Here is a 21,964-nt window from a genome sequence, read left to right on the forward strand (position 1 = left end):
TGGATCGGTAGCCCACCCACCTCTGCTCTGGATTGCTCGGAGTAAAAGCGATTCTGGCTTTAGGCCCCGCTGCGGTGAGGCGATAAAACACAATTGGACATTCCAAATTTGGGGGAAGGGGGGAGGGGGGGGGGGGGAATAAATAAAAATAGTAATTGATCACTACATTTTTATAAAGAAAAAAAAACTTTGGTTTTGTCAGTTCAGGTTTGCAGTTCTCGTGTGTTTAGTATTTTGTTAGAGGCAGCAAAATAGGCTATGGGAATTACACAGTAATTTTAATTAGTGCGTCAACATACGTTTTAAAGGTTTACAAAACTCGAAAATGTTGATGAATTGTCATTCAAGGTTGTTTTTAAAAAATCTAATTTGTCTGCTTGTTACTTTTTTTCCAGCCCACAGATGATTAGCAGAAGTTTGTTACATAGATTGTTTAATTAGCAGTTCCAATGTACATTATAGTCAGTAGCTAGGCTAAATGTTAATCTGTTTAAGCCTTGGTTTTGGGTGATGTTCCTGACATCAACAAGTTTTAGACAACTTACATCGGTAGAATATAATGTAAATGGAAAATGTGTTTTCTGATCAGTTGTTGTTGTTGTTGTGTGTGTTTTTTAATAAAATGCCTTTTTCGTGACACTTAGTGAAATTCGTTTTTTATTCATTCTTGAATTTCTTTAAAAAATACCATTAATTTTCCGGACCCCTAACAAAAACCGAAGGCCGTGCCAAGCAAGCTTTGTGACCAAGTAGGATGCAATAAGCATACAGTAGGAGGGGTTTACAGACCGTCATAGTGTGTTTTTTTTTTTTTTTTTTTTGTGACCCCGTTTATTCGACGTTTCAAATGATAGACATTTGACTGATAGAAAGTGCATTATAGCTAAGTTGTTTTATAATCAAAGTTAAAAAAAATAAATAAATAAATAAAAAACGAAGCCAATACTTTTCTGTACTTTGGCAATAAGATGTAATATATTGTACACTTGCACTGCATCTATCGTGGGTACCTAAACCAAGGGGGAAAAGTACCCACATTTGTATTAAATTACCAGAGCTGTGTCATTGCTGCGGGCTACAGACAAGATCAGGCTTGAGCCTAATTCATTGAGCAAGATTAGTTTTAAATGTACGAAAACGAGAAAAAGAAGGGGGAAAAAATGTGAGTTACACAAATGTGTTAAAAAAGACAACTACAGTCAGAAACGTCTTTATGTAGTAGCGTCTTTATGTAGTGGGGAATGCGGACGAGTACCCTTTTTTAGATATACTACCGATGTAGTATATCTGTACTGTACTAATCATTTTGACCGGGTCACTTTTATATCATAGCCTAAAGTGCTGGTATTTTAACTCAGTTCGATTAGAATTGCTGAAACTACGGTTCTGTAGGGAAACTTGAATATTATCCTGCATTTTAATATAAATTGCGTTATTTGCATTTGGAACGATAATTTATCAGGCTAAAAGAAACATGGAAACACACAACCTGACAATACTACCAAAGAGTGAGAAAAAGGTGATTTCTTTTTCTTTTTCCATGGAAATTGACGCAGTGACGACACTGAACATATTAAATGTGCAATGTTAGGGAAATGGTGTTATAAAAAAAAAATCGATTTGAAAAAGTAGTACACGTAGTGGTACAAGTAAATTTGTGTTTCATACAATTAGCTACATGAATCTAGGGGAAACAGATTAAAGACAGTTGGAAAAAATTAAAACGATACCATAAATATCCATGTTTTTTCGTGAGGGACACAGGCAACCTAATGTAATGCATTTGCACAATACAGACCACAAATTACTTATCACGTGAACAGTAACTGTTGTAACAGAGTAACATGGGGATTACTGATGTGTTATGCAATATTGTGGGATTAAATGTTAAACAGATTAAGGCGTGCCGACTCCCAGAGCTCTGCATCAACAACAAAACTGCGTTGCGCACTAAAAATTCACAGGATTAATAGTGTACAGTTGATTTGAGACTGCTTTGCGTTTCTCATTAGAATTATATCACAAGGGCGTTCTCAATCCGGTATTTAAATAACTACTACTGTACTATTCGTTGTCTGGAATAAATCGAGCCTTGCTAAAAGCCCTTCTGCTGCTGCTGCTGCTGTTTTTAATTATTCTTTTTTTTTTTCTGAACTGGAGGTAAAAAATATGCTTATCTTAAAAAGCTTCCTTAAATTCATGATTATTAGGAGATGTCATCATTCAGTTGGAATTATCGGAGCTCCATTTTCACGAGGACAGGTGGGGAAATGTTATGTTTAATAATAATAATAATAATAATAATAATAATAATAATAATAATAATAATAATAATAATAATTGATAATACATTATATACTCTAAGACGCAGATATGTTTTCATTAACAATTTTAACTTTTTTTAAAAAATATTGAGACATGTATACAATAAGATATAAAATAGTATACCGTGTACTGTTTGGGGGAAAAGTTTAAGTTTACGGTTTCATACAAAACATTGTTCCGTTTGTTTAATTTTTGTTTTAGTTAAATTGAATATATGAAGAAGACAGTATAAGGCATGAGAGCTGGTTACAGGTGCTCCAGCTAAAACTACCTGTGGGGAATGGAAACAAACTGGATAAACTGGATAAAGGGTACAAAAGGATTAACTGAGTTAAATAACCGTGCCAACCTTGTTTTGTCCTTAGCGAAAGGATGGTGTAGAGAAGGGGCCTGATTATATAAGGACAGCAGGGTTGATTGAAAAACTCCAAGCACAAGGTAAAAAAAAAATAAAAAATTATACGTTGACACAGCCATTTCAAATGCCTTTGTATTTTTATTGGATACATAGCTTTTCACATAGTTTGAAATCACATTAAGATTAATTCTACTGTTTCATTATTCTTATGTAACTGGGTCATTATACCAGTAAGAGTGCATTTTGCATCTTGTAAAAACATTGAAAAGTAACATATGTTTTTTTTCAATCAACTTTTTTTTAATATAATATTAATATAATATAATATATTAATAGAATAATATTAATATTAAAAAAAAACACCTTTGCTGAGCTTAACAGCAGAAAACCTGTGAATAACAAGCCAGAAATCCCTGTCTAAACTATATTTTAGTCAGCTATGTTACAGGCATATAAATAACAACTTGACAAAGTGTTCAAACTGTTTATATTTGAAATCAAACCTTTTTAGACATGTACTATGTACCTAAATGCAGTTCTTGGTACATAAAATAACTCTCTTGTCAAATAACTTTAGTTTATGATTTCCATTACACGAGAGTAGATGTTAAAACTTCTGATTTGAACTCGGCTCTCGCCAAGATAAGCACCGACTAAGACGTAGCTTTACAGTAAACTAATGTGATCCATCTGTGTCTCTATCCATTTGCGTTTCCTTCCATATGATGATGTAGATCTCCTTCTGTCTGGTGTTGATGGCTGAAGTGTAATGCTTGCTCTAGGGATTAGCTTATTTGCCTACCTGGTGCATCAGCACACACAACGGCTGCGATGCTGGCTCCGGGGATCAACCACAGTGCAGTCTCCCCAGCACATCAGCATGACAACCGTCTGGATTGAGCGAAGTAGGGTACATCTCTGGGGTTTTCAAGTGGGCACATTCCATCCTCGGTGTTTTGTCGACTAGCCCACAACACCTCAAGAGGGCTCGACGGTGATTCTGGCATCCCAGCATCACCCCCCTCCGCCCCCCACTCAACTCAGCCCAGCTTACTTACCCGTGCATCAGCATTTCTTTCTTTCTATTGTGCTTAAGATCCCCAGCCAGAATCTTTCTGTCTCAACCACAGCCAGTTGCTCCTCCTCTCTGCTGCTTCAGATAAGTTATTCACTGTGTGACGCAACTCTTGGCCACTGAATCCGACGTCTCTGAGAAACCGGGTTGTAGAGTGTGTGACAAATCCTCGACAACCCACCTCCACTGGGTAAACCCGGACTCTCCATCCTCGCTGTTCCGCTTCAGAGGCTAGTTGAGCATACCGCAGTTTCTTCCTCTCATACGCCTCATCTACAGCATCCTCCCATGGCACTGTTAACTCTACCAGATGGACAAGGCGTGCTGATCCAGATCACAAGACAATATCTGGTCGAAGGTTAGTGGTGACAATCTCAGGTGGAAAAAATAAGCCGTTGACCAACATCTACCAGCATTTTCCAGTCTCTAGCAGCTTCCAGTTGTCCTGGGCGAGGATTGGTTTTAACGCTTTTTCTTGGTGGTTGCTCTCCTGGGCGGAGGAATGTTGTCTTTTGTGTGTAATGTTTTGATGGACCTGATGGCAACTTATTAGTCATGTTATGCTTGTCTTCCAATGCTAAGGCCAAACATCGCAGCACCTGGTCATGGCGCCAAGTAAACCGTTTTTTGTCTAAGAGCCACCTTACATCCTGTCAAAATGTGCCTTAATGTTGCAGGTGATGAACACAAAGGACATGAGGGATCCTCTCCTACCCAGAGGTTTAGGTTCTGTGGTGATGGGAGAACATCATATGTTGACCTGATGAGGAAACTGATCCTGCTCTGTTCCACTGTCCATAGGTCTTGCCAGTCAATCTTGCGTTGTTCCACACTCTCCCATCTCATCCATTCTCCCTGCTTGGCCTGGGAAATGGCCTTTATACACCTCATCCTCTCCTCCTGCTTTTGCACCTCATTGACTACCAGCATCCTCCTTTGAGCTGGGGCTGCCTTGTGCCATGTAGGAGGAGCTGAACTAAGACCAAGACCCCCTCTTCCATGCTGAACTTGCCTCATGATATCACCAATTCGAAGGGCAGCCTTTGCATCTTCCACAGCTTTCTTTGCTGCCCACTTTCTTCCAGTTTTCAACACAGGTGCTGCCTCCCTTACGCATTTGTCGCGTGACTCTACTAATGTCATTTCCTGTCTGAACTTGGCGTACTTAAACTCAGTTAGAGCGGAGACTGGTAGCTGCAGTATTCCTTTACCATAAAGTCCCACTCTGCTGAGGCAGCATGGAACTCCCAACCATTTCCTGATGTATGAACTGATTAAAGCTTCAAGCTTCTCTACTGTTGTCAAAGACACCTCGTACACAGTCAGTGGCCACAGCAACCTCGGCAGTAGACCAAACTGAAAGCCCCAGAGTTTTAGTTTGCCTGATAAAGCGCTGCTGTCTATGCTCTTCAACCCTTCCACTGCTTGTTGTCTAACTTCTCCCACACGAATTGTGTCCTTTAGATCCCCGTCGTACCATCTCCCAAGACTTATCACTGGCTTCTCAGACACTGTTGGTATTGCCTCACCATTAATGAAAAACGTTTTATCTACTACTTTACCTTTAATTATAGAGCTGCTCCTTGATTTAGTGGCCTTGAATTGCATTCGTGCCCATTCAATGTTATTGGTTAATTTGCCCAATAACCGATTAGTGCAGGCTACTGTTGTAGTCATGGTTGTCATGTCATCCATGTATGCTCGAATTGGTGGTAGCCGCATTCCAGAAGCCAAGCCAAGCCCTCTCCTCCTACTACCCATTTTGATGCCCTAATGATTACATCCATTACCATGGTAAAAGCCAGTGGAGAAATGGTGCATCCTGCCATTATTACAACTTCTAGGCATTGCCATGTAGTGCTGAATTCTGAAGTTGAAAAACTAAATTGCAAATCTCCAAAGTAGGCTTTCACTAAATTTGTTATTGTCATCGGTACACTGAAAAAATCAAATGCTGCCTGTGACCGAATGCTGTTGAGTGGCGTGTATGGTGACGTCACGGACCAGGAAGTACCAGAAACAATGGAAGTACTGGTGAGGGCTGAAGCTTCTTTTATTTAATAATAAACAAAAACAAAAGGTTTAAACAAACAACACAAAACAGAAATATAACTAAACAAATAAGCGTGCTGGTTTTACCCCAGCACGATACTTAGCAGTTGTTTACACTCTGTCTCGCTCAAAACCTGTCTCGCCTCTGACACTCTCCTCCAAGCACGGACAGCTGCAGGTTCTTATACAGTGACCATCTCCCGATTAGCAACAATTAATCAATGATTTAACTTGGGAGATGGTCACCGTCTGCACGAGTTTAATAAGGATGCGTGACTGTCAGCCAGTTAAATAAATCACCAGCTGATCAGTCACGCATCCTCACGAGATTTTTTAAATATAAAAACAATAACAAATACGCGGCGCTTTTATCCGCACCACAAACAATAATACAAATAATAATACAAATAATAATAAAACAGTGCACATATAAATACAGGGGTGGGACACGCCGCCACACATGCCCCCCCTTGTGTGCAGCACACATGGCCTTTTCGGCCACCTCCCCACTTAGTCACCAAAGTCCCGGCTAGCAGTCCCGGCCCAGGAACAGGGGTAGCAACGGGCCAAAAGGTGGAGATGTCCTTCTCCCACCCAAACAGCCGTAGCGTCCCGGTGGACCGCGCACAGTCCGGCTCCTCCGGCCAAGGAAATTTTTGGGGTGGTCTCCAGACCTCCTCCCCCTTCTTCATGGCTGGCAGCTCCCCTCCGTGGGGCTCCGGCCACCTGTTCTCCTGCCGCGAAATTGCTGCGGGGGGAGCTGGTCTCCTGACCTCCCCCCACTTCTTCGTGGCCGGGAGCTCCACTTCTCCCTCGTACCCTGTAACTGGTGGCTCTCCAGGCGATTTGGAGCAACAGGCAGCCCCAGGCGACGCGGAGCCACAGGCAGCCACAGGCGACGCGGAGCCACAGACAGCCCCAGGCGACACGGAGCCACAGGCAGCCCCAGGCGACGCAGAGCAACAGGCAGCAAGGCAGCCCCAGGCGACGCGGAGCAACAAGTAGCCCCAGGCGATGCATGGCAGGCATCCTTGGGCGGTGTGAGGCAGGCATCCTTGGGCGATGTGAGGCAGGCTTCCTTGGGCAGAGCAAGGCACAGCAGGAGCAGTCCTTCCCATGACGGTGCAGGTGGAACCAGCAGGTATTCACCCTCTGCTGGTGGAGGTGGAGATGGAGATGGAACCAGCAGGTATTCACCCTCTGCTGGTGGAGGTGGGAGTGGTAAGCTGTCCTCCCACGGTGCTTGAGACGGAACCAGCAGGCATTCACCCTCTGCTGGTGGAGCTGGGAGCTTCAAGCTGTTCTCCCACAGCGGTTGAGACGTAACCAGCAGGTATTCACCCTCTGCTGGTGGAGCTGGGAGGGGCAAGCAGTCCTCCCACGGCGGCTGAGGCAGAACCAGCAGGCATTCACCCTCTGCTGGTGGAGCTGGGAGCGGCAAGCAGTCCTCCCACGGCGGCTGAGGCGGAACCAGCAGGCATTCACCCTCTGCTGTTGGCAGCTCCCGTTGCTCTGCTCCTGGCGGTGATTGTGGCAAAGGCAGAGGCAGCTTCCGTTGCTCTGCTCCTGGCAGTGGAGGTGGCGGAGGCAGAGGCAGCTCCCGTTGCTCTGCTCCTGGCGGTGGAGGTGGCGGAGGCAGAGGCAGCTCCCGTTGCTCTGCTCCTGGAGGTGGAGGTGGCGGAGGCAGAGGCAGCTCCCGTTGCTCTGCTCCTGGAGGTGGCGGAGGCAGAGGCAGCTCCCGCTGCTCTGCTTCTGGTGGTGGAGGTGGCGGAGGCAGAGGCAGCTCCCGTTGCTCTGCTCCTGGCGGTGGTGGTGGCGAAGGCAGAGGCAGCTCCCGCTGCTCTGCTCCTGCTGGTGGAAGTGGTGGAGGTGGGGACAGCATGTAGTCTCCTTCTGTTGCAGGGAACTGGTGCTTCTCCTTCTCCTCTTCCTAGAGAATGGGGCAGTTGACCACAAAGTGGCCCCACTCCCCACAGGCAGTGCACCAATTTGAGGCCTCAACCAGGCGAAAGTAGCCATCCCAGCGTCCACTCTTGAACTTCCCTCTCTTGGGCTCTTGACGCTCGGGCTCCACCTTCATGGGTGGTGGATGCACGGGCTCCCCCCTTCCGGGCGCTGGATGCACGGGCTCCCCCCTTCCGAGCGCTGGATGCACGGGCTCCCCCCTTCCGAGTGCTGGATGCACGGGCTCCCCCCTTCCGGGCTCTGGATGCACGGGCTCCCCCCTTCCAGGCTCTGGATGCACGGGCTCCCCCCTTCCGAGCACTGGATGCACGGGCTCCCCCCTTCCGGGCTCTGGATGCACGGGCTCCCCCCTTCCGGGCTCTGGATGCACGGGCTCCCCCCTTCCGGGCTCTGGATGCACGGGCTCCCCCCTTCCGGGCTCTGGATGCACGGGCTCCCCCCTTCCGGGCTCTGGATGCACGGGCTCCCCCCTTCCGGGCTCTGGATGCACGGGCTCCCCCCTTCCGGGCTCTGGATGCACGGGCTCCCCCCTTCCGGGCTCTGGATGCACGGGCTCCCCCCTTCCGGGCGCTGGATGCACGGGCTCCCCCCTTCCGAGCGCTGGATGCACGGGCTCCCCCCTTCCGGGCGCTGGAGCCTGCTTCTTCGCCTTCTTGGCACCGCCCCTCCTTCCCTTCTTCGGGACCAGCAGTTCCACCTCCTGCCATGGAGGGAGTTGGTCGGGTGCTTTGTGTCCGACCTTGCCGACGGCAAAGCACCACTCCTCCCCTTTGAGGCAGGTGAGGCAGGTTTCCTGATCCACCTGCGGCAATGGTACGGCCTTCAGGTGGATCCACTTCTCCGCGGTCTCTACCTCACCTCGATCAAAAGCCTGCATAAAGAGGGGGTCTTCATATCAGCACACATCAGGGAGGTGCCCATACTCCAGGCAGGCGAGGCACCATGTAGCCCCTCCTTTCTTCAACTCCCTCTGATGCTCATGCCACCTCTCCATGTAGGCATCCACTTTATCCATTTTTTATTTATTTATTATTTTTTTTCCTCCAAACACAAAAACACTTAATCGAAAAAAAACAACCTTTTCTTTCCTGGTCCGGCTCCTGGAGGCGTTGTTTGTCCCACGCAGGACACCATATGTGACCGAGTGCTGTTGAGTGGCGTGTGTGGTGACGTCACGGACCAGGAAGTACCAGAAACAATGGAAGTACGGGTGAGGGCTGAAGCTTCTTTTATTTAATAATAAACAAAAACAAAAGGTTTAAACAAACAACACAAAACACAACAAACAAAAAGGTGCGTTGTCCAAACAAATATAACTAAACAAATAAGCGTGCTGGTTTTACCCCAGCATGATACTTAGCAGTTGTTTACACTCTCTCTCGCTCAAAACCTGTCTCGCCTCTGACACTCTCCTCCAAGCACGGACAGCTGCAGGTTCTTATACAGTGACCATCTCCCGATTAGCAACAATTAATCAATGAATTAACTCAGGAGATGGTCACTGTCTGCACGAGTTTAATAAGGATGCGTGACTGTCAGCCAGTTAAATAAATCACCAGCTGATCAGTCACGCATCCTCACGAGATTTTTAAAATATAAAAACAATAACAAATACGCTGCGCTTTTATCCGCACTGCAAACAATAATACAAATAATAATAAAACAGTGCACATATAAATATAGGGGCGGGACACTCCGCCACACTGCCCAAAGAAGTTCATGTGGCACTGAACCATATGCATTAGTCAAATCCAGGAATGTCACATGGAGCTCCTTCCTCTGCTTTTTAGCTGATTGAATTTGTTGCCAGATCACATTGATGTGTTCTAAGCATCCTGGGAAACCTGAAGTTCTTTAATTGGTAAGTTGACAATCTCTGAGCAATAATGCTGAAGAAAATCTTGCCTTCTACGTTTAATAGGGAAATAGGGCAAAACTGACTGATGCTTGTAGAATCTTTTTCTTTAGGTATAAAGACTCCACCTGCTCGGCGCCATGCTCTTGGTACAACCTGTTTTTCCCACGCCACTTTCATCAATTTCCACAGGATTCGTAGAAATCCCGAAGCACTCTTGAAGCCCTTGCTTTTTTCACAGCTCGCTCTACCTCTTTCCACTTAGGTGCACAGTCCTCCATTTGGTATTCTGGTGGATTGATAGGTGGGATGTCTGAAGGAATTGACATAGGCTCCTGCCTTTTTTAATCTGTTTGTGTTTCCTCCAAATATCTCTCCAGCTCAAACTTAGATGCTTTTAGTGTGCCATTCTTCTCACTGGTGAATAACTTCTTTACAAATTTGAAATGGTCTTTATAAAAGTTAGTTCTCGCACGCTCCTTCTTTTTGTATCTTTTCCGTAGGGTCTTTTATGACCCTTTATAAGAGATTGAGTCCCTCCTTCTGACTTTGTTCTGCTCTTCTCCACTGCTTCCTCAGCTGTCTCCTTTCTCTAACTAAGCGTTCAATCTCCTGCTTCCGTCTAGACTTTCTAGGAATAGTTTGTACTTTTTCCTTCCTTTTTTCAACTCCAAACCTCTCGCTTCCATATGCGTAGATGATGTCCCCAAATTTATCCAGCTTCTTTTCAACTGTTCCACTTAACCTCTCCAACGCAAACCAGAGATCTGTGTTTACTGTGTCCCACTCAGTTTTCTCACAAGCTCTTGGCCATTTAACTCCAGGCTTGTGCCCGTTGAGTTTTTTTCTCTTTTATGCTGGTTTGTCTGACCAGGTTCACAAGGATCATTAGGTTCATCACTAACTGTATACATGCAAGTCCTCCTCACGTCTATGACAGGGGTGCTGATATCCTGCAAACTGTGGTTTGCTTCCTGACGCTGGATTTCATTCGACTGACTTGACTGACTTCGTAAGAAGTACTGATCAATTTTGTTCTTACACTTAAGTGGAATAATATGCTTACTGGGACTAGTTTCAAATGTGGTATGAACAATATTGAATGATTGTTTGTTTTATACGGTTAGGAGGATGTCCTGTCAGGGCTCATGGTTTACTGAGATGTCCTCCTAGTTTCCCAATGCAAATATTTATGTATTAAAAATAGTCATTTAAATGAACTTCTTATAATAATACATTATTTTAAAATTCATTAAAAGTATGCTGTATCCATTTACTCCTACTGTAGCCTAACCTTTAAGTTCCAGCTGAGGGACCTCATCTGAGCTCTTCAAATTCAATAAAAAAAAAAGGTAACAGTTTTAATAAAACAATCAGCAACAACTGGTACATTTTTGTTTTAATCAACCATGTTACCTTCAGTCAACTATGTTACTCTAAACATGTAACATAGTTTGCCAGTAACTGGATTGACATACTGTATATAACAAAGTTTGGCCTTCATGTCCCATGCAGTAAACAGAATGGGAGCACATGTTGTGCTTCTGGTAAAGGGCTCAAGGGGTTTATAAAACTAATTATAGATTTTTGGAAAAATTTAAGTTTTGTGATTTAATTCATCTAACATGGTTTATACCTATAAAGTACCCAATGTATCCCAAGACGAGTTATCTTTAAATAATATATATGAGAAATTGCTTAGACGTGCCTGCAGGTGTTTTACTGTATCTTCTTCCTTGATGATAAGGTCACATGCTGAAGGTCATGTGATCTGAGGGATAATCCTTTATTTTGCAGGGGTAGTTCTCCTCAGTACCCCATAACAGGGTTGACCGTTTGAGTAAAATCAGTTGTTTTATCCAAAACATGCCCTCGGGACACAAAAGGCATCTGAATGGTAGAATGACCATACTATACATACAGCCCACTCCTGGACAGCAGACGGCAAGTTAACGACATCAATAGAGGAATAAGTAACAAGACTTTAGAGCCATCTTTTCATTTGCACCCATTTAAAATTTGGAGTTATTTACCCTTGCTGTACCCATCAATTAAATCAAGCAAAGAGGAGCAGCCCCCACCCCCTTCACACAGATGCAGCAGCTCGGCATTGGTCGTGTTTCTCTGCCAGTTGGAACTTCCCCTTGGTGTGATATAGACACTGTGCATAGAGGCATTCGATAAAGTTGCCCAATATCCCCTTTTTTAATTCTTCTTGCTACAGAATTATTGGCTTGCTATATTTCACATTGTACAAAAATTGAGGGTATTCAAATTGGTGATAACATGCTAGTTATCAGCCAGTTGGCAGATGGACACAACTCTGTTAAGATATAAGATACAGGTAATTTAAGCAATAAAGAGTCTTGATCCTTTTGCTAAAGCCTCTGTACTTACTCTTAACAAAAGATGCAGTAAAATACCTAGGTATTGATATTTGTAAATGATGCTCAGAAAGGTATTTATATTTGTAAATTATCCTCAGAAAGAATTGCTAATAATTTTAACACTAAGATATAAAAAGCAACATCTGTTTTTAACTGTTGTTCACAGAGAAATGTAACTGTTTACAGGAGGGTGCTAATCTCTAAAGCTGATGGTATCTCTAGGTTAAGTTTACCCTGGTCTGTCTCTATTTATTGACCAAAAAGCATGCTAGTCAGTTGATTTATTGTTTAAATTCAAATGGAAATATAAAACCGAGTATTAGAAGCTGCTCTAAGGGAGGTTTAAATGCACTGGATTTTTAGACAACTTGCTGAATCGTGACATCCTTGTTGTCTGAAGGTTGTCAGGTGAAGGATTATGGCAACTTGAAATTGGACGATGTTCCCAATGATGAACCTTTCGGGAAGGTCAGGATGCCCAAGACGGTGGGCCTTGCTAATCAGCGTCTTGCTGATGCTGTACACACTGTGAAGAAGGAAGGAAGGGCCTGTGTGGTGCTTGGAGGGGATCACAGGTTTGTTTGCATTTCTCTTTCTGTTAAATGCTTTCTGTAAAGTGCTGATATTCTGATTATTAGGAGAAGTAAGGCACATGTATCAACACTGTACAATGCGATACAGGAAGATGTGACAGTGACTCGAGGAAGCATTTTGAAAATCAGTTAATTTTGAAGTTGTGAATTTCGTCAGTGTTTGCAATGTAGAAATCACGGATTGAGACACTAAGGGTCAATTGCACCAACGTGGGTTAACCAGCAACCCAGATTAAATCAAAGATTATATTTTAATCATGTTGCACAAAACTTTAAACCAGGTTTTATATTTAATCCTTGTTTAAAATTAATCCAAGGTTAAAATATAATCACGTTGCAACATCAATTTGAATCCAGGTTTAAAAAGGTGGGTTCAATTTAAACAGTCCTTGGAGGTGGTTTAAATTTAGACATAATGGCAGAATACCTCAGGTGGATTGAGTTACAGGAAAGAGTTCCACAAAGAAAAATTAGACACTGACTGAATCCATTTGAATTTTACAGCGATGAGAAATATTGTATATTTGAGTAAAGGTGAGAAGAAATAGGCAAAAGTTATGTATTGTGTTTATATATCATGTTGTACAATTACAAATGTAACATTTTCTTAAAACAATAAAAAATAGTGTGTGGCATTGTAAAAGTATATACATGTACGCAGAGGTTCATTTGTGCCAGATTGATGGGGGGGGGAGTTATTTTGTGTTGCAAAAAATAACTATATTTACATAGCATGTACAAAAAATGTTTCCTATTCCATGAATTGAATTACAAAAGTGTTCTGTAATGATATATTTTAAGATGTGACGTCCATGGGTAAGAAAATTGCTAGTTTTGTTCACAACCCAAACAGCAAAACACCAAAAAACTAGTACTTGTCGCTCCTGTTCATCAGGTTAGTCGGCCCACCACTGGTATTTTTCAAACCTGAATATTATATTAAAAAAGGCTAGGCAAATGTCGGCAGGCAGCTACCGACACCAACAATAAGCTATGAAACCCACAAGCACATGAAAACTTGAAGCGCATATATAGAAGCTACTGTAAATCACGGTCAGTGGGATATAGTAGAAGAAATGCTATCCCTCTTACTTAATTATGAGAATGGGTAGCTTTTTGTTTACAAATTAACCTCTGCATGCACGGGTGTCGATCACTAACAAACTTTAGTCGTTTCCAATAAATTAATACTTTCCGTAACTTTGTATGGTGGAAGCTTATTGTGGCTGAAATGTTGAAATCAAGGACAATAAAATAAATATATTTGAATTTGCCACTTTTTTTAGGTAGCCTATAAACTCTTTCACACTAAAATAAATATTTTAAAGTTTATGCAAAGTAAAACAAAGCTGTTCTTACAGTTCATTGATATTTGGAATTAATTCAGGACAACCCGGTCGGCATAACTAAAGATCGGGATAAGGGTTGTAGGAAAGCCACAGGCTGAATGTGGGGCCTATGTTGTCACTTTTTGATCATTAATTTAAAACATCATCTGAAATGGTATATACATCAGAGAAATAGTATATAATGAGTAAAATTAATAGAATGTAATGTTTTCTAATGTGTGGACTCTTTTTTGTTTGTTTACATTTGCTAAATATGGTGTATACAAATAAAGACTGGTTGCTAATCAGAAATCTGGGATTACTTGCTGAATCCAAGATTTTCTAATCCTGGTTTAAAATGTTGTGCAGTATAACTGTGATTAAAACATAACCCCAGATCAACTAACCCTAGTTTAGCACTAAAGTGAGTTTTATTTAATCCTCATTGGTGCATTCTACCCTAAATGTTTTCATACATTCTCCCATAGTCTAGCAATCGGATCCATTCTTGGGCATGCAAGATCTCAAAGGGACTTGTGTCTAGTGTGGGTTGATGCTCATGCTGACATAAACACTCCGCTGACATCTCCAACTGGCAACGTGCATGGCCAGCCAGTTTCATATCTTCTGAAGGAACTACAATCAAAGGTAAATGTCTACAAGGTATTGCAATGAAACTTGTGTCCAATTGATCTCTGTCGCAACAAGAATTGTTATGTATTCATAACAAGAATATATTAATTATAATACAAACCTCACAACATATTTTTTCTGTAACACATAGGTGACACCATTTCATACTCTTGAGCACACCAGGGAAACTGCATACTGATCAATCTCATGTAAATGATTCATAATTTTTTTCAGCATGGCTTTAACAAAACCTGCAAGCTAACTGAGCTGAGAAACAATACTCTGCACTTTATTCAAAAGTAGAATTTTCTTTTTTTACATGCTCTTTTTGATCAGGTTTGTTTGATAACATTAAAAATACCAGAATGGAGCACAGGACACACAACACCACTTTTATTTTATGTTAAATGTTTGCATTGCCTATTGAATTCTTGACACTTTAGACTGCTCCTTGAAATTGAAATTGTTCTGTTTTTAGCATTTTAAGAAGCATGTCATCAGACTGATTCGTGCAACCAGCAGTTTAACCTCACCCAAGAGCGGCATGCAACCTGATTTGCGAGATTTATGATGGAAAAACAAATTGATGTTGCACAACTAATAACATACAATTAGTTCAAATTGAACTCTAGGATAAATATCTTGATATACCTGGCACCTTGCCTTGTCACAGGAAAAATGGGCTTCACTTGAGAAAAAGTAACCAATAATCAAAGCTTCAATGTCTTTCACCTGGTTAATATCATTATTGCCCATTCTCTTCAAGGGTATTTTGGGGTCCTTTCTATTTATTATTATTTTTGTATTTATGTATTATTTATTTCGCAGAGGTCTTTATCTAACCAACTACTCCCTTTCTTTCACACCTTGATACAGTATGTCATTGTTTCTTTGATAACTGAAGTATTGTCATTCCTTGTTACAAACCAGATTCCAGTGATGCCTGGCTTCTCATGGATAAAGCCCTGCATAACAGCGAAGGATATTGTTTACATTGGCCTGCGGGATCTTGACCCAGAAGAGCAGTAGGTCTTTCCTTTTAAAGCAGATTATTGTACCGAGTTGTCCAGGAAATAAATCGTTTTAAAATATTTGAAGTAGTCGTAGTAGTATTTTTTTTTTTTTGCATACATTTTTTATTGGTCTGTTTGCTGAACCGAACTGCGTCGCGTGTATAGCTGGCTGCCGTGCCGCTGTGTTTATGCAGCGTGTAGAGCGCACCATCTGAACAGGGGTCCATGGTTGGGAATGTACTTCATCCCACAGCCATCGAAGATCAGACGCTTGTCCTTCATCATCTCATCGAATTCATCAATGTTGCATTTGGTGAAGACATACTTCTTGGAGATGTGGATCTTCTGGCGCCCGGGGAACTTGAACTTGGCGCGTGCTCCTTGTTCTGAGCCTTGGTGCGGACAGAGTTGATCACCTGACTGATGTGGACTCTGGCCATGGTGCCCAGGGGCTTCCTGAACACATCGCGCATTCCTGTCTGGAGCTTATTGGCTCCGGCACGGGACAACATTTTGTTGATGCAGATGACAGGGAAAGGGTGCAGCCTGACTAATGTGGAATCCATCCTTGCCGCAGGTCTTCACCATGTACTTATTGGTGTAGTAGTAGTAGTAGTAGTAGTGGTGGTGGTAGTAGTAGTCAACCAGTGTCTAATAATAGTTCACAATTTTGCGGCCACAGATGTTGTAATGTGATATATTATGTTTTTGCATTTAATGATAAGAACTGCATTTAACTTTCAAAGCTGTCTGTATATTAAACACTGAAACCTATTAAATTAGTTCTTAAAAGTTACTGTAAAGTTACTTTGTGCTGAAAGAGGAAAGGCTGTTGATCATCCTAGTTGTAATACCCTTTCAACACTGATATGTTTTCCATAGTAGAATTAAGGCATGCAATAATCCACAAATTATTTCCTAAAACATTTCCATGGTTAATGTATTTATTTCTCTGTGTCACTGAAACTAGTTACATCGTAAAGAATTTGGGCATCAAGTCGTTCTCAATGACAGAGCTGGACCGATTGGGAATGGGTAGAGTGATGGAGGAGACTTGCGATCATCTCTTCTCCAAGTAGGTTTTAATAGCACTTGTTTAGGATCTCCATTGTGAATGCAGTGCTGTTGACTCATATGATTATGAGATTCTATCATTTCTCTAGATGACAGGAAATAATGCTGGAACATTCCTAATGTATGTGAAATATAGTACTATACAGTAAAAAATAAAGAAAAGAAATAGGTTATGACTCATTATCAACTGTTTCACCTGTTTGTGAAGAATGTAACAGTAGTGACATGCTTTGTAGGCCAAGAACTGTGACTTATTATATTATATATTCTATTACCAAAAGGTATACCCCTTAGATTCAGTTATTTTAAACTGGTGTTTCATAAGAAAACTGTTGACCTGTTTTTAAATGTAAAATACCTGGAGGGGTGTGGCAATGTGCCCCGCCCCTGTGTGCAATTGTGTGTTATGTGTTGTATGTTGCGTGTGTAAATGTTGGTGTATAGATTGGTACACGGGATATAAACGGGTCTGTGTTTCACGTATATTTAAAAAGTGTAGATTTGTATGTAGGCACGAGGAGGGCACAAATCACTTCACGTGCTGGTTAAATGTAATATGTGAGCACGGGGTTGCACAGAATTAATTCACGTGCTGGGATTCAAGTGAATAATTAATTAGTAATTGAATCCCAGCACAGCAGTATAAATAGGCACATTTTTAGTCAGTCAGGGTTGGGTGTTCGGAAGAGGAGAACGGGTGAGAGAGAAAGGAGTTAAAATAAGTGATATAATTATAAGTGTTTTGTACTCACCGTGTTTGTTTGTCTCCGTGCACCGTTTGTTAAGTGTTTTGTCTGTCTGTTTATTTTGGCTACCAGTGCCGTGTCCTGTTTTGTATTCCATTGTGCAAACCTTTTATTTGTTATTAAACGCTGAGTGCAGCCATTGCACTCGGCTCATCATCACAACCACCGTCTCTGTGTATTCCTTTTCTGGTCTGACGCCACCCACTCTGGCCGTCTTTGTGACACGTGGTGTCAGTAGTGGGATAGCCGCGCCTCCAAGCGTCAGACCAGGAGGGGTCTGGATTAAAAAAAAAAAAAAAAAAAAAAAAAAAAAAGTCAATGGCAGAAGACGCCGTCAAACTGCGGGACTGGTTCCTAGAAAATGCTGGGCTGGAGGCCCAGTCTCTGCCCATAGTCGTCCGGGCCCTGTGGATGATGGACAGTGAGAGATGGGAGGCATATCAGGAGGAACACACCCCAAACACCTTGGAGGAAGGTGTGGAGTTTGTCCTCAGCTACCTCGAGGCAACCATAAATGGAACAGCAGCCCAGGTAGCAGGACCACCAGCAGAGGAGTACCTGCTGTCCCCATCTCCACCAGCAGAGGGTGAGTACCTGCTGTCCCCATCTCCACCAGCAGAGGGTGAGTACCTGCTGTCCCCATCTCCACCAGCAGAGGGTGAGTACCTGCTGTCCCCATCTCCACCAGCAGAGGGTGAATGCCTGCTGGTTTTGCCTCCACAGCCCACATGGGAGGAGCCTGAGCATCCACAGCCCAAATGGGAGGAGCCCAAGCGGAAGGAGCCCGAATGTCCTACGCCTGAGTGGGAGGAGCCCGAATGTCCTACGCCTGAGTGGGAGGAGCCCGAACGTCCTACGCCTGAGTGGGAGGAGCCCGAACGTCCTACGCCTGAGTGGGAGGAGCCCGAACGTCCTACGCCTGAGTGGGAGGAGCCCGAACGTCCTACGCCTGAGTGGGGGGAGCCCGAACGTCCACAGCCCAACAGGGAGGAGTCGGGGCGTCCACAGCCCAACAGGGAGGAGTCGGGGCGTCCACAGCCCAACAGGGAGGAGTCGGGGCGTCCACAGCCTAACAGGGAGGAGTCGGGGCGTCCACAGCCCAACAGGGAGGAGTCGGGGCGGCCACAGCCCAAAAGGGAGGAGTCGGTGCGTCCACAGCCCAAAGGGAGGCAAGTCGGGGCTTCCACAGCCCTGGGACCCAAGCCACCAGCAGAGGGAAAATGTCTGCAGGTTCAGCCCCAAGAGCCAGAAGGGGAGGAGTTACAGGCTCAACCCCCTGAAAATTTTTGGGGGGGAGAAGGGCAGGATGCTGGTGTCCCCCAGCAGCCTCTCGCTATGCTGCTGAAGGCAGCACGGCGTGCACATGCCCAGCCGCCACAGCAGAGGGAGCCAGCACCGCCAGGAGCAGAGGAGCTGGAGCTGCCTCTACCTCCACCACCTCCAGGAGCAGAGGAGCAGGAGCTGCCTCTGCCTCCACCACCTCCAGGAGCAGAGGAGCAGGAGCTGCCTCTGCCTCCGCCACCACCACCGCAAGGAGCAGAGGAGCAGGAGCTGCCTCTGCCTCCGCCACCACCACCGCAAGGAGCAGAGGAGCAGGAGCTGCCTCTGCCTCCACCACCTCCAGGAGCAGAGGAGCAGGAGCTGCCTCTGCCTCCGCCACCACCACCGCAAGGAGCAGAGGAGCTGGAGCTGCCTCTGCCTCCACCACCGCCAGGAGCAGAGGAGCTGGAGCTGCCTCTGCCTCCACCACCGCCAGGAGCAGAGGAGCTGGAGCTGCCTTTGCCTCCACCACCGCCCGGAGCAGAGGAGCAGGAGCTGCCTCTGCTGCCCGTACCTCCACAGGGAGTACGGTGGCCGGAGCCCCAGAAAGGGGAGCTGCCGGCCACGAAGAAGGGGGAGGAGGTCTGGAGACCACTTTCCCCAGCAGCAGTTTCGCTGCAGGAGTTCTTGTGGCCGGAGCCCCACAGGAGGGAGCTGCCGGCTACGAAGAAGGGGGAGGTCGGGGGACCACCTGCCCCCGCAGCTTTTTCGCTGCAGGACGGGACCAACAGGCTGTCAGCCGTGCCACTACCGGCAGGGGTGCTGACAGCATGGCCAGCCATGGGCCCACTGAAGCCTCCCTTCCCAGCCCGAGACTTTGTCCTGGACTGCTGGGTTTTTAAGGGGGGAGGTGGCCGTTGAGGCCATGTGTGCTGCGCACAAGGGGGGGTATATGTGGCAATGTGCCCCGCCCCTGTGTGCAATTGTGTGTTATGTGTTGTATGTTGCGTGTGTAAATGTTGGTGTATAGATTGGTACACGGGATATAAACGGGTCTGTGTTTCACGTATATTTAAAAAGTGTAGATTTGTATGTAGGCACGAGGAGGGCACAAATCACTTCACGTGCTGGTTAAATGTAATATGTGAGCACGGGGTTGCACAGAATTAATTCACGTGCTGGGATTCAAGTGAATAATTAATTAGTAATTGAATCCCAGCACAACAGTATAAATAGGCACATTTTTAGTCAGTCAGGGTTGGGTGTTCGGAAGAGGAGAACGGGTGAGAGAGAAAGGAGTTAAAATAAGTGATATAATTATAAGTGTTTTGTACTCACCGTGTTTGTTTGTCTCCGTGCACCGTTTGTTAAGTGTTTTGTCTGTCTGTTTATTTTGGCTACCAGTGCCGTGTCCTGTTTTGTATTCCATTGTGCAAACCTTTTATTTGTTATTAAACGCTGAGTGCAGCCATTGCACTCGGCTCATCATCACAACCACCGTCTCTGTGTATTCCTTTTCTGGTCTGACGCCACCCACTCTGGCCGTCTTTGTGACAAGGGGTCAAAAGTACTTACAGAAATGTGCACATTGGTAGTAGGAAAATTAACTACATTTGACAAGTTAGGTACTATAACAACTTCCCTGATCATCATGTACAGTACGTTGGCCATGGAATCTACAAAGTGTTGGAAGGGCCCTTCATTTCCTAAAGATAAAACAACAAAAGCTCCCTTGCAATGCAACTTACCAAAAAATGATTTATTATTTTTTAAATACTGTACATAAAACAGTAACAGTCCTGAAGATTTTTGTAAATACTGAACATGAGAACAAGGACTTTAAGATAAGCAAAAATACCATAGGGTAAGTTGACAACATATCCAGTCATTGGAGATGTTATATTTGTGATAGGCTATGTTATAATTGTCTTATCCTACTCTTTACTCTATTAGAGTGAAGAGGCCAATTCATCTGAGTTATGACATCGACGCTCTAGACCCTTTAGTGGCACCAGCAACAGGAACGCCAGTGATTGGAGGCTTGACCTACAGAGAGGGCATCTACGTGGCAGAAGAGATTTGCAAAACTGGTATGGAAAGAGGAAAAGCCATTTGCACAACACATGTTGAACACATGGGACTGGATTCGTGACAGCAGCAATACAAACCACAGTTTCACCATCTTCCTGTTTTTATGACATCATCCAAAATACAAATAGCAACAGATTATTATAAGGGCACGTCCTTAAAACACACCAGTAAAATATTTCTGTGGCTTCCCAACATATTCACATATTCAGAAATCATACTCAATGGGGAAGATTATCAAAAGCATTTTGCTCAAAACTTGTCATTTGGACAAGAAAGGAAAGACATCAAATACAAGTCTTCTAAAAAGAACAAGAAACTTCTGATTACTACTTACAAGCCTCTAATTAAAGGTCTGAATTATTTTATTTTTTCGGTTCGGTTTTGGAGCTTTCAGACTCCATTCAATCAAAAAGGAAACAATTTTGGTACATGTGAACAATATTTGGAAAACCATAATGCTACTGTCAGAGGGTTTAAGTCACACAGGCCTCTTAGTCGCCCATTGACCATTTACATATGTGTTCATTCCTCATCAGTATACATTTTTATTTGTTCACTTTTGATAAAATGTTCTTCATCTTCAGTAAACACGCATCTCTTCAGTATAGTCCAGTTCCTAGTAGGCAGGTACAAACCACACACAAATGTGAAAAAAATATGCATGAAGCTATAGACCTTATTTTCTATTTCCAGGTTTGCTTTCTGCAGTTGACCTTGTTGAAGTAAATCCCAGCAGAGGAAAGACGGAGGAGGAGATCAGGTCCACAGTGAATGCTGCGGTCAGTGTGGTTTTAAGTTGCTTTGGACAAGCACGAGAGGGCTCGCACCCCATCAACTACCAGCTTCCAGAGCCATGAGAGGGCTCGCACCCCATCAACTACCAGCTTCCAGAGCCAAGAGAGGGCTCGCACCCCATCAACTACCAGCTTCCAGAGCCATGACCAGTTTCATTGTGTTTGACTCTTCAGTAGAACTGCTGTTGAATATATTGTTAACCTGTATTAATGAAATACCTGTACATTTAAGTATTCATTAAATTGTGTTTTACAGTATGTGTAGGTTAGAATATTTTTGTTCCTAGCTTTTGTTGCAGTATAAAACTTGCCCCTTTTTCTGTTAGAGAAAAAAAAAAGTGGCATCAAATTTCATTTTAATACATTTTTTTTTTTTAATATGTGTTTGCCATTCTCACATGAGAATTTGACACAA

The 21,964-nt window shown here is 43.8% G+C and overlaps 1 protein-coding gene and 1 pseudogene across 5 annotated transcripts; one reads left to right on the plus strand and one right to left on the minus strand.

Annotated features, from left to right (window-relative positions):
- The first annotated feature begins 1,890 nt into the window (after positions 1–1,890).
- Positions 1,891–21,942, plus strand: LOC117402368 (arginase-1-like). 5 transcript variants are annotated; one of them, XM_034003430.3, is made up of 8 exons: positions 1,893–2,262; positions 2,691–2,763; positions 12,418–12,592; positions 14,427–14,586; positions 15,502–15,596; positions 16,555–16,659; positions 20,618–20,754; positions 21,449–21,942. In XM_034003430.3, the coding sequence occupies exons 1-8, from the start codon at positions 2,170–2,172 to the stop codon at positions 21,610–21,612; spliced, it is 1,002 nt and encodes a 333-aa protein (XP_033859321.1). In that variant the 5' UTR covers positions 1,893–2,169; the 3' UTR covers positions 21,613–21,942. The 5 variants fall into 5 exon arrangements, with proteins under 5 accessions (XP_058879807.1, XP_033859321.1, XP_033859322.1 ...); XM_034003433.3 differs by lacking the exon at positions 2,691–2,763 and adding an exon at positions 10,919–10,982 and having other exon boundaries at positions 1,894–2,262; XM_034003432.3 differs by lacking the exon at positions 1,893–2,262 and adding an exon at positions 10,919–10,982.
- LOC131737245 (large ribosomal subunit protein uL16-like) lies at positions 15,771–16,464 on the minus strand (annotated as a pseudogene).
- Positions 21,943–21,964: the final 22 nt, after the last annotated feature.

This window comes from Acipenser ruthenus, chromosome 5, assembly GCF_902713425.1.
Source record: "Acipenser ruthenus chromosome 5, fAciRut3.2 maternal haplotype, whole genome shotgun sequence".
NCBI classification, from domain to species: domain Eukaryota; kingdom Metazoa; phylum Chordata; class Actinopteri; order Acipenseriformes; family Acipenseridae; genus Acipenser; species Acipenser ruthenus.